General features: G+C 35.8%; 1 protein-coding gene across 1 annotated transcript in view; it reads left to right on the top strand.

Annotated features, from left to right (window-relative positions):
- The window catches only part of LOC121373687 (AP-4 complex subunit epsilon-1-like), a 53,695-nt gene extending 39,581 nt beyond the window's left edge, over positions 1 to 14,114 (top strand). The window contains exons 16-20 of the mRNA XM_041500413.1: positions 926 to 1,031; positions 2,754 to 2,901; positions 3,616 to 3,733; positions 7,760 to 7,837; positions 12,568 to 14,114. Coding sequence (XP_041356347.1) covers positions 926 to 1,031; positions 2,754 to 2,901; positions 3,616 to 3,733; positions 7,760 to 7,837; positions 12,568 to 13,464 — 1,347 coding nt within the window. The 3' untranslated portion in view covers positions 13,465 to 14,114. The remainder of the gene's footprint in view (positions 1 to 925; positions 1,032 to 2,753; positions 2,902 to 3,615; positions 3,734 to 7,759; positions 7,838 to 12,567) is intronic.
- Positions 14,115 to 14,357: the final 243 nt, after the last annotated feature.

Genomic DNA, 14,357 nt, shown 5'->3' with positions numbered 1-14,357 from the left:
ATGTATCACCGGTTTGCTCTGTGTGAATTTAGTAGGTCATTGTCAATGTCATTGCCACGAGTAACATTTTAAAGCAGAGGCTATATTAAATTGATAGTACTGGTATTTTTGTCTTTTATTTCTTAACAAATATAATCATACTGCTGCATAGAGAAGGAAAGGAAATGGTTTATTTAACAACGCATTCAACACGTTTTATTTACAGTTATATAGTGTCAAACATATGGTAAAGGACCACAGAGATATTGAGCGAGGAAACCTGCTGTCGCCACTTCATGGACTACTAATTTTGATTAACAGCAAGGGATTTTTTATATACACCATCCCACATACAGGATAGTACATACCACGGCCATTGATGTACCAGTTGTGGTGCACTGGCTGGAACGAGAAATAGAGAAAGTTCTGAGCTTGGTAGTCGCTCACAGTTTTCGCAAAACTTTATAGCTCACAAAACTTTCTAGAATTACAGTATCTTCAAAAGTTATTCCCGTATGCATAAAATGTAGTGAAAAGCAAGGAATATTTTTTTAATGGCAACACGTTTTAAAAAAAATATTCCGAAGTGTCTCATAGCTCATTAGTTATTTCCTAAATTCTCCCCAGTTGGCCAATGTACATATAGTATACATGTATGTTATATTAAGCAGGGGTGGGAATTCTCCTCGGATCAGCTGTTTTCCTCTCATGGAACATTGTGTTTCCTTGCATTTTAATCGTCCTTTCCTCCAAAATGTTTCAGATGGCACAGATTTTAACCTAGGCTTTCAAGAATTTCTGGGACCCCTCTAGATTTCCTCGTTTTTACAGTGCACCAATTACCACCCCTGATTAATTTTTTTTTTTTTTTTTTAAATACACCCAGCAATATATACTTGACATTGGTTTGATAATGTTTTATTATTAACCTGTCATTTATTTTCAGAGGGATTTTACATTGTCTTTCCTTGATGATGATGTTGCTATGGCAATTGAAAGTGGTGCAGCACCTTACAGGCCGAAGACATTACGACAGCAAGATGTGACAAACTGTGAGTTTCCAGTATTCAAAGTTAAAGGCATACTGTCACGGATTTAAGGACCTTATTTCTCTAAATAAAAAAAATAATAAATAAAATTACATTAATTGTTGGAAACCAAATCTAGCTATAGCATCACCTTAACTGAACCATGATGGAGTGAAATCCATGTCATCCCTCTTGGCAATTTTAGTTTTTGAATTATGGTCCATTGCCATAATTCAATTATTTTTACAAAATGTCATTAATAAATGGAGTCTGGTGGTTATGAAGATGTTTGAATAAAGTACATTTAGGGACAGATCACATTATTGTTGTTCAGGTAATACTTTGTTAGACCATTAAATAGGTCAGTGGTCTGTGACAATATGCCTTTAAGGTCTTATGTGAACCTGTGTTAAAATGTACTGTGGAAATATCCATAATAACTGGTACATGTATATCAAAGATCAGTTTGGCGGGACGTAGCCCAATATTAAAGCACTCTCCTAGTGTGCAGTCAGTTTAGGATCGATCCCCATCGGTGGCCCCATTAGGCTATTTCTCACCATCGGTTTATAGTCGCTGTTATCATTTTCTGAAAGAGACTTACTCTAGTTTTTAAACACTACGGCTTAGTTTTATCTACTGGAAAATGGAAAATGTTTTATTTAACGATGCACTCAAAACATTTTATTTACGGTTATATGGTGTGAGACATATGGTTAAGGACCATACAGATATTGAGAGGAAACCCGCTGTCGCCACTTCATGGGCTACTCTTTTCGATTAGCAGCAAGGGATGTTTTATATGCAACATCCCACAGACAGGGTAGTACATACCACGGCCTTTGGTATACCAGTCATGGTGCACTGGCTGGAACAAGAAATAACCCAATGGGCCCGCCAATGGGGATTGATCACAGACCGACCACGCATCGAGCGAGCGCTTTACCACTGGGATATATCCCGCCCCTTTTAACTACTGGAGCCATTTTTGATAATTTAAATCTTGTCATGAAATAGATTTTATTGTTTAGACTATCCATTTCCGTAACTCCTAAGTGTTTCTGGTCACCCTGCTGTTTCTAATATCACAAAATGCATACTCCATATGTTTTAAAATGCATATACCTTTGAGAAGTAATGGTCATAGAGATGAGGTAGTCTATTTTTAGACGGTATTTCCCCCATTTCAGTGTCACAGACTCTTGTTTCACTCTGTTGTAATTTAGGGGCGGGACATAGCCCAGTGGTAAAGCACTCGCTTGAGGATCGATCCCCGTCACTGGCCCCATTGGGCTATTTCCCGTTCCCGCCAGTGTTCCACAACTGGTGTAACAAAGGCTGTGGTATGTACTATCTTGTGTGTATCCTGCATATAAAAGATCCCTTGCTGCTAATTGAAAAGAGTAGCCCATGGAAAAATGTTGTGGGTTTCCTTTCTAAGACTATATGTCAAAATTATCAAATGTTTGACATCCAATAGCCGAAGCCCATGAAGTGGCGACAGCGAGTTTCCTCTCTTAATATCTGTGTGTTCCTTAACCATATATCTGACGCCATATAACCGTAAATAAAATATGTTGAGTGTGTCGTTAAATAAAACATATCCTTTCTGTTGTAATTTTATCCAGATGTGTTACAGGTTTGTAGAGTAACCATAATTGGTGTACGTTTTCGCGTTTTGAATTAGTGTCTGCAACTTTATTTTTCCCCATAAGTATATTTATGTTGTTCCCGTTGTTTTTGCAGCTCGTCTCTCAGAGGCTGTGTACGAGTCGGTTTACCAACAGATATCTCCAGCGAAGTCAAGCTCCACTCAACATGGCAGTGTGGTGTTGTCCGATCTGTCGGAGAATTCTTTAAACTCCGATAAAACAGAACATCCAAGTCAAAGCAGGTATTGTGATTCATGATTTATTCACGGTTTATGCACCCATATAGGTAGGAACTTAGGCAATTAACCACAACATTCAGCATTTTCCCCACAATGCCTTGAGGTATTGAACTGAAATTTTGTGTATAGCTTTATCATGTACTGTTACAGATCAAGTTTGACTTTCATGAGAACTTACTAATTTTTCACAGAGTTACGGCCCTTGAAATTAAGAGATAACGAAAATATGTTGGGTCCAGTAGTGGACATGTATTTCTTTTGCAGTACTCTCACAATGCTTGTGCTATTTATAGATCAACTGGTTTAAACCGGTCTGGTGTTCGTAGAGTGTGGGGACAGGATGGTTTGATAAGTGTTGATGGAAACATCCCTGAATTAATGATTTGATTTCACATGCAGATCAACCGGTTTAAACCTGTCTGGTGTGCGTAGAGTGTTGAGACAGGACGGTCTGATAAGTGTTGATGGAAACATCCCTAAATTAATGATTTGATTTCACTTGCAGATCAACTGGTTTAAACCTGTCTGGTGTGCGTAGAGTGTTGAGACAGGACGGTCTGATAAGTGTTGATGGAAACATCCCTAAATTAATGATTTGATTTCACTTGCAGATCAACTGGTTTAAACCTGTCTGGTGTGCGTAGAGTGTTGAGACAGGACGGTCTGATAAGTGTTGATGGAAACATCCCTAAATTAATGATTTGATTTCACTTGCAGATCAACTGGTTTAAACCTGTCTGGTGTGCGTAGAGTGTGGGGACAGGATGGTTTGATAAGTGTTGATGGACTGGATGCTGATGGGGACCGGATAACAGGGTCGAAATCATCAACACAGGTGAAATTAATACATGTATTTTATACTCCATTTGTGTCAAATGATGAACAGGAATGATTCCCATCGGTGGACCCACTAGGCTATTTGTTGTTCCAGCCAGTGCTACACAGTTGGTGTAACAAAGGCCATGGTATGTGCTATCCTGTCTAAGCGATGGTGCATATAAAAGATCACTTGGTACCATTGGAAAAATGTAGCGGGTTTCCTCTCTAAAACTATATATCAAAATATTTGACATGATTAATACTGTAAATCAATGTGCACTAGTAGTGCTGTTAAACAAAACAAACAAACTTTATTTTACTCTAATGTAACTCTATCCAAATGTGTATCAGTTTCGTGCCATTTTCACTGGTTGAAATGACCTGTAGGTTCTGTGAGTTTTAAAAACATTATTTCTTTGATAAAATGCAGAATATTTCCTCATTACAGAAAGTGGGATATCTTAAGGGAAAACATATCATAACAGTGATAAAAGAAACTGACTTTTGTGGATTTCAAAGTAGTGTAAAATCAGATTTATAGGGCGATTTAAAAAAAAAAAAAAAAAACGTTCTTATTTTCTTGCAAATACACACCAATTCAGGGAATTTAAAAACATTAAGCAGTAGTTTACTAATCAATTTTCCGTTGACTAGAAATATCGCTTTTCAAGATTTTGAAAACAAAATGTTCCCTGCCTTTTGCATGTTCATGACGTGAAAATTTCACAATTGACCATTGGCATCTGCAGTGAAAATAGTGTGTGTTATAAATTCCATGACTTCACATAGTTATACACACACATTTGCCCTCCCCCAGTTTACAGTATATGAACATAACTTCACCAATTTATACACACACATTCGCCCTCCCCCAGTTTATTTACAGTATATGAACACAACTTGACCAATTTATACACACATTCGCCTATCCGCCAATTTATTTATACTATATGAACACAATTTAACCAATTTATACGCACACATTCGCCCTCCCCCAGTTTATTTATACTATATGAACACAACTTAACCAATTTATACACACATTCGCCCTCCCCCAGTTTATTTATACTATATGAACACAACTTAACCAATTTATACACACACATTCGCCTATCCGCCAGTTTATTTACAGTATATGAACACAACTTAACCAATTTATACACACATGTTCGCCTATCCGCCAGTTTATTTATACTATATGAACACAACTTAACCAATTTATACACACATTCGCCCTCCCCCAGTTTATTTATACTATATGAACACAACTTAACCAATTTATACACACACATTCGCCTATCCGCCAGTTTATTTACAGTATATGAACACAACTTAACCAATTTATACACACACAACTTCGCCTATCCTTCAGTTTACAGTATATGAACACAACTTAACCAATTTATACACACACATTCGCCCTCCCCCAGTTTATTTATACTATATGAACACAACCTAACCAATTTATACACACACATTCTCCTATCCGCCAGTTTATTTACAGTATATGAACACAACTTAACCAATTTATACACACACAACTTCGCCTATCCTTCAGTTTATTTAAAGTATATGAACATAACTTAACCAATTTATAGACACACAACTTCGCCTATCCTTCAGTTTATTTACAGTATATGAACACAACTTAACCAATTTATACACACACAACTTCGCCTATCCTTCAGTTTATTTACAGTATATGAACATAACTTAACCAATTTATACACACACATTCGCCCTCCCCCAGTTTATTTATACTATATGAACATAACTTAACCAATTTATACACACACAACTTCGCCTATCCTTCAGTTTATTTACAGTATATGAACATAACTTAACCAATTTATACACACACATTCGCCCTCCCCCAGTTTATTTATACTATATGGACATAACTTAACAAATTTATACACACACGTTCGCCTATCCGCCAGTTTATTTACAGTATATGAACACAACTTAACAAATTTATACACACACGTTTGCCTATCCTCCAGTTTATTTACAGTATATGAACATAACTTAACAAATTTATACACACACGTTCGCCTATCCTCCAGTTTATTTATACTATATGAACATAACTTAACCAATTTATACACACACATTCGCCCTCCCCCAGTTTATTTACAGTATATGAACATAACTTAACAAATTTATACACACACGTTCGCCTATCCGCCAGTTTATTTACAGTATATGAACACAACTTAACAAATTTATACACACACGTTCGCCTATCCGCCAGTTTATTTACAGTATATGAACACAACTTAACAAATTTATACACACATGTTCGCCTATCCTCCAGTTTATTTACAGTATATGAACATAACTTAACCAATTTATACACACACATTCGCCCTCCCCCAGTTTATTTATACTATATGAACATAACTTAACAAATTTATACACACATGTTCGCCTATCCGCCAGTTTATTTACAGTATATGAACATAACTTAACCAATTTATACACACACATTCGCCTATCCGCCAGTTTATTTATACTATATGAACATAACTTAACAAATTTATACACACATGTTCGCCTATCCGCCAGTTTATTTACAGTATATGAACATAACTTAACCAATTTATACACACACATTCGCCTATCCGCCAGTTTATTTTTACTATATGAACACAACTTAACCAATTTATACACACACATTTGCCCTCCCCCCAGTTTATTTATACTATATGAACACAACTTAACCAATTTATACACACACATTCTCCTATCCTCCAGTTTACAGTACATTGTGTATATGAACACAACTTAACCAATTTATACATACATTCACCAATCCGCCAGTTTACAGTACATTGTGTATATGAACACGACTTCACCAGTTTATACACACACATTCACCAATCCGCCAGTTTACAGTACATTGTGTATATGAACACGACTTCACCAGTTTATACACACACATTCACCAATCCGCCAGTTTACAGTACATTGTGTATATGAACACGACTTCACCAGTTTATACACACACATTCACCAATCCGCCAGTTTACAGTACATTGTGTATATGAACACGACTTCACCAGTTTATACATACATTCACCAATCCGCCAGTTTACAGTACATTGTGTATATGAACACGACTTCACCAGTTTATACACACACATTCACCAATCCGCCAGTTTACAGTACATTGTGTATATGAACACGACTTCACCAGTTTATACATACATTCACCAATCCGCCAGTTTACAGTACATTGTGTATATGAACACGACTTCACCAGTTTATACACACACATTCACCAATCCGCCAGTTTACAGTACAATATGTATATGAACACGACTTCACCAGTTTATACACACACATTCACCAATCCGCCAGTTTACAGTACATTGTGTATATGAACACGACTTCACCAGTTTATACACACACATTCACCAATCCGCCAGTTTACAGTACATTGTGTATATGAACACGACTTAACCAATTTATACATATATTCACCAATCCGCCAGTTTACAGTATATGAACACGACTTCACAAATTTATACACACACATTCCCCCTCCATAGGTATACAGGCTCCCATTTTGGTAGGGGGCAGGCTGTGTTTAACCCGAATTAAACGAAAATGCCAGAATCTGGATAACACCATTTATTCATATTAGCATTACTACCAAAAAGCTATATAGGGTTACAAACGAATCACTACACATTTTTACATGGATTACAACTAATTTTGAGGGTAGAATGGTGGAAATACATGTTAAAAAAAGGTCTCAGGTTAGCAAATTTTGCCTGAATATCTCTATAATTTTTGTCCGAATTTGAGATTTTGTTACCCTGTCTTGTACGCTTATGCCTCTCCCCCAGTTTACAGTATAAGAACAGAACTTCACAAATTTATACATACACCGTTCAATTCTCCCCCAGTTTACAGTGTATGTATGGGGTAGTTTTGTGAATTTATGCATGTATAGCAGTATATTTGTGACATTGATAAATTCAGAAAATGCTTTAAAATTATTCTTATATTTATAAAAGTTGTTTTATTTTGACAGGGATCAGATGGAGATGATAAAACGAAGGAAAAACACCAGTTGGCTCAGGCTCTGTTTGAAGGAGTTAGTACACAACAGGTATAATACTCGTATTGTAATACACTGAACATTTAAACGTACACAACAGGTATAATACTCGTATTGTAATACACTGAACATTTAAACATACACAACAGGTATAATACTCGTATTGTAATACACTGAACATTTAAAAACACCAGTTGGCTCAGGCTCTGTTTGAAGGAGTTAGTACACAACAGGTATAATACTCGTATTGTAATACACTGAACATTTAAACATACACAACAGGTATAATACTCGTATTGTAATACACTGAACATTTAAACATACACAACAGGTATAATACTCGTATTGTAATACACTGAACATTTAAACGTACACAACAGGTATAATACTCGTATTGTAATACACTGAACATTTAAACGTACACAACAGGTATCTGTTTGAAGGAGTTAATACTACGTATTGTAATACACTGAACATTTAAACGTACACAACAGGTATAATACTCGTATTGTAATACACTGAACATTTAAACATACACAACAGGTATAATACTCGTATTGTAATACACTGAACATTTAAACATACACAACAGGTATAATACTCGTATTGTAATACACTGAACATTTAAAAACACCAGTTGGCTCAGGCTCTGTTTGAAGGAGTTAGTACACAACAGGTATAATACTCACTGAACATTTAAACATACACAACAGGTATAATACTCGTATTGTAATACACTGAACATTTAAACATACACAACAGGTATAATACGCGTATTGTAATACACTGAACATTTAAACATACACAACAGGTATAATACTCGTATTGTAATACACTGAACATTTAAACATACACAACAGGTATAATACTCGTATTGTAATACACTGAACATTTAAACATACACAACAGGTATAATACTTGTATTGTAATACACTGAACATTTAAACATACACAACAGGTATAATACGCGTATTGTAATACACTGAACATTTAAACATACACAACAGGTATAATACGCGTATTGTAATACACTGAACATTTAAACATACACAACAGGTATAATACTCGTATTGTAATACACTGAACATTTAAAAACACCAGTTGGCTCAGGCTCTGTTTGAAGGAGTTAGTACACAACAGGTATAATACTCGTATTGTAATACACTGAACATTTAAACATACACAACAGGTATAATACGCGTATTGTAATACACTGAACATTTAAACATACACAACAGGTATAATACTCGTATTGTAATACACTGAACATTTAAACGTACACAACAGGTATAATACTCGTATTGTAATACACTGAACATTTAAAAACACCAGTTGGCTCAGGCTCTGTTTGAAGGAGTTGGTAAACAACAGGTATAATACTCGTATTGTAATACACTGAACATTTAAACATACACAACAGGTATAATACTCGTATTGTAATACACTGAACATTTAAACATACACAACAGGTATAATACTCGTATTGTAATACACTGAACATTTAAAAACACCAGTTGGCTCAGGCTCTGTTTGAAGGAGTTAGTACACAACAGGTATAATACTCGTATTGTAATACACTGAACATTTAAACGTACACAACAGGTATAATACTCGTATTGTATTACACTGAACATTTAAACGTACACAACAGGTATAATACTCGTATTGTAATACACTGAACATTTAAACGTACACAACAGGTATAATACTCGTATTGTAATACACTGAACATTTAAACATACACAACAGGTATAATACTCGTATTGTAATACACTGAACATTTAAACATACACAACAGGTATAATACGCGTATTGTAATACACTGAACATTTAAACATACACAACAGGTATAATACGCGTATTGTAATACACTGAACATTTAAACATACACAACAGGTATAATACGCGTATTGTAATACACTGAACATTTAAACATACACAACAGGTATAATACTCGTATTGTAATACACTGAACATTTAAAAACACCAGTTGGCTCAGGCTCTGTTTGAAGGAGTTAGTACACAACAGGTATAATACTCGTATTGTAATACACTGAACATTTAAACATACACAACAGGTATAATACGCGTATTGTAATACACTGAACATTTAAACATACACAACAGGTATAATACTCGTATTGTAATACACTGAACATTTAAACGTACACAACAGGTATAATACTCGTATTGTAATACACTGAACATTTAAAAACACCAGTTGGCTCAGGCTCAGTCTGTTTGAAGGAGTTGGTAAACAACAGGTATAATACTCGTATTGTAATACACTGAACATTTAAACATACACAACAGGTATAATACTCGTATTGTAATACACTGAACATTTAAACATACACAACAGGTATAATACTCGTATTGTAATACACTGAACATTTAAAAACACCAGTTGGCTCAGGCTCTGTTTGAAGGAGTTAGTACACAACAGGTATAATACTCGTATTGTAATACACTGAACATTTAAACGTACACAACAGGTATAATACTCGTATTGTATTACACTGAACATTTAAACGTACACAACAGGTATAATACTCGTATTGTAATACACTGAACATTTAAACGTACACAACAGGTATAATACTCGTATTGTAATACACTGAACATTTAAACGTACACAACAGGTATAATACTCGTATTGTAATACACTGAACATTTAAAAACACCAGTTGGCTCAGGCTCTGTTTGAAGGAGTTAGTACACAACAGGTATAATACTCGTATTGTAATACACTGAACATTTAAACGTACACAACAGGTATAATACTCGTATTGTATTACACTGAACATTTAAACGTACACAACAGGTATAATACTCGTATTGTAATACACTGAACATTTAAACGTACACAACAGGTATAATACTCGTATTGTAATACACTGAACATTTAAACGTACACAACAGGTATAATACTTGTATTGTAATACACTGAACATTTAAACGTACACAACAGGTATAATACTCGTATTGTAATACACTGAACATTTAAACGTACACAACAGGTATAATACTCGTATTGTAATACACTGAACATTTAAACATACACAACAGGTATAATACTCGTATTGTAATACACTGAACATTTAAACATACACAACAGGTATAATACTCGTATTGTAATACACTGAACATTTAAACATACACAACAGGTATAATACTCGTATTGTAATACACTGAACATTTAAACATACACAACAGGTATAATACTCGTATTGTAATACACTGAACATTTAAACATACACAACAGGTATAATACTCGTATTGTAATACACTGAACATTTAAAAACACCAGTTGGCTCAGGCTCTGTTTGAAGGAGTTGGTAAACAACAGGTATAATACTCGTATTGTAATACACTGAACATTTAAACGTACACAACAGGTATAATACTCGTATTGTAATACACTGAACATTTAAACATACACAACAGGTATAATACTCGTATTGTAATACACTGAACATTTAAACATACACAACAGGTATAATACGCGTATTGTAATACACTGAACATTTAAACATACACAACAGGTATAATACTCGTATTGTAATACACTGAACATTTAAACATACACAACAGGTATAATACTTGTATTGTAATACACTGAACATTTAAACATACACAACAGGTATAATACGCGTATTGTAATACACTGAACATTTAAACATACACAACAGGTATAATACTCGTATTGTAATACACTGAACATTTAAAAACACCAGTTGGCTCAGGCTCTGTTTGAAGGAGTTGGTAAACAACAGGTATAATACTTGTATTGTAATACACTGAACATTTAAACGTACACAACAGGTATAATACTCGTATTGTAATACACTGAACATTTAAACGTACACAACAGGTATAATACTCGTATTGTAATACACTGAACATTTAAACATACACAACAGGTATAATACTCGTATTGTAATACACTGAACATTTAAACATACACAACAGGTATAATACTCGTATTGTAATACACTGAACATTTAAACATACACAACAGGTATAATACTCGTATTGTAATACACTGAACATTTAAAAACACCAATTGGCTCAGGCTCTGTTTGAAGGAGTTGGTAAACAACAGGTATAATACTCATATTGTAATACACTGAACATTTAAACATACACAATTATTAACTTCTTTTTTAAAAATAAATTTATATAAAATTATTCAGTCTGAATCTCATAATATAGGAGATACGAAAATTAATTTTTCAGACCTTTTTGGAGCTGATATTTTGTGGAACAGGGCTCTGCAACTTAGGAGATAGAAAATTTGTTGGACCTAATGGGGGACATCTATTGCTTTAGCACTGGCCTCGGTGGCGTACTGGTTAGGCCATCGGTCTACAGGCTGGTAGGTACTGGGTTCGGATCCCAGTCGAGGCATGGGATTTTTAATCCAGATACCGACTCCAAACCCTGAGTGAGTGCTCCGCAAGGCTCAATGGGTAGGTGTAAACCACTTGCACTGACCAGTGATCCATAACTGGTTCAACAAAGGCCATGGTTTGTGCTATCCTGCCTGTGGGAAGGGCAAATAAAAGATCCCTTGCTGCTAATCGGAAGAGTAGCCCATGTAGTGGCGACAGCGGGTTTCCTCTCAAAATCTGTGTGGTCCTTAACCATATGTCTGATGCCATATAACCTTAAATAAAATGTGTTGAGTGCGTCGTTAAAATAAAACACTTCTTTCTTTTTTTCTATTGCTTTAGCAGTACTCTCATAATTTATGTTATTATATTTTGTTGTTATTGCAGGCAGCAGCTTCATCTAAAAAATCTTGGTTTACGGAAGATTCTGTTCAGCTTGGAAGTGATGACCAGTCTAATTTGCCTAAGTGTGATGAGTCCAAGTGGAGAGCAATCCATCAAGAACACCAGTCTGTTTCCAAGCAGGAGGATAGCTTACCTAGTAACCAATCGGCTGCTTCTGCCATGTCACATGACCAGATGTCAGCCAATGAAATTTCTCCTGAGTTGAGTTCTGTGCATCAGGATCACCATAGTTTCTCCTACCATGACTGTTTGTATGTTAACCAATCAGTTGATGTTGCTGTGTCACATGACGAAAAGAACTTGTTGGCCAATGAGATTTCTTCTGTCTTGAGTGTTGTGAATCAAGGGACAAACTGCCAATGGGAACAAGGCTCTGACAAGACATGTGACAGTGAGAGAAGGGAAGTGTGGGTGGAGGGCGGAGCTTCAGGTGTCGAGTGTACAGATTCAGTCAAAGTGAGAATCTCAGAAACACCATCTCACATAAACGACTCGGGAGATGGACTTCACAGTCATCACCATTCAAGACAAATGCAGGCAGATTCTCTGTTAAGTGACCCATCAACTGCTTTGTTTTCTGGTTTAGCCAGTCAACCATCTGGGGAACCGGAAAACTCTTCGTTAAGTGACCCATCAACTGCTTTGTTTTCTGGTTTAGCCAGTCAGCCATCTGGGGAACCGGAAAACTCTTCGTTAAGTGACCCATCAACTGCTTTGTTTTCTGGTTTAGCAAGTCAACCATCTGGGGAACCGGAAAACTCTTCGTTAAGTGACCCATCAACTGATTTATTTTCTGGTTTAGCTAGTAAACCATCTGTGGAACAAAGCAAACTGTTGATCAGATACATTTTAACAGAGAAAGAGAAGATGGTGAAATAAGAGAAAATCTTACACCAACTCCCCGTGGAAGAGATGTGAAGCCTAGTATTTATGATGACTTTATATGTGATGAAGTTTAGACCAGACTCACTGGTGTAGTGGTTAAAGACATCAGACTTAAGTGTGTAGCCCAGTGGTAAAGCGCTCACCGGTCTGTCTAGGATCGATCCCGTCGGTGAGCCCAGTGGGCTATTTCTCACTCCAGTCAGTGCACCACAACTGGTTTATCAAAGGCAGTGGTATGTGCTATCCTGCCTGTGGGATAGTACATGTAAAAGATCCCTTGCTACTAATGGAAAAATGACCAAATGTTTAACATGTAGTGGCCGATCAGGAATAAAGCAGTGTGCTCTAGTAATGTCGTTAAACAAAACAAACTTTGTTTTGGTTAATCAATAAATGCATTGTATTTATCTGCTAAACACTGTTTTGGTGCACTTCCAATTTTGATAAGTGGAGGGTGGTGGTCTTAATAACGAATCTGTTTTATTTTCCTAGTGTAATAAGCTATTTGTATAGTACGTATATGTAAAGTAAAAAAAGAAGAAGATTGTTTTCTTTAACAACACTACTAGAGCAAATTGATTTATCAATAATTGGCTATTGGATGTCAAACATCGGTAATTTGACATATAATCTCATAGAGGAAACCTGCTACAATTTTCCATTAGTAGCAAAGGATGTTTGATATGCACCATCCCACAAACAGGATAGCACATACCATGGCCTTTGATTATGATATACCAGTCGTGATGCACTGGCTGGAACGAGTAATAGCCCAATTGACCCAACAACGGGGATCGATCCTAGACCGACCGTGCATGAAGTGAGCACTTTAACCACTGGGCTACATCCCACCCTTACTACATGTAGTACAAGTTTGCCCCATTCAC

The sequence above is a fragment of the Gigantopelta aegis genome, chromosome 5 (assembly GCF_016097555.1).
Source record: "Gigantopelta aegis isolate Gae_Host chromosome 5, Gae_host_genome, whole genome shotgun sequence".
Taxonomy (NCBI): Eukaryota; Metazoa; Mollusca; class Gastropoda; order Neomphalida; family Peltospiridae; genus Gigantopelta; species Gigantopelta aegis.
The sequence above is the reverse complement of the archived record's forward strand: the minus strand, read 5'-3'. Positions and strand labels throughout refer to the sequence as shown.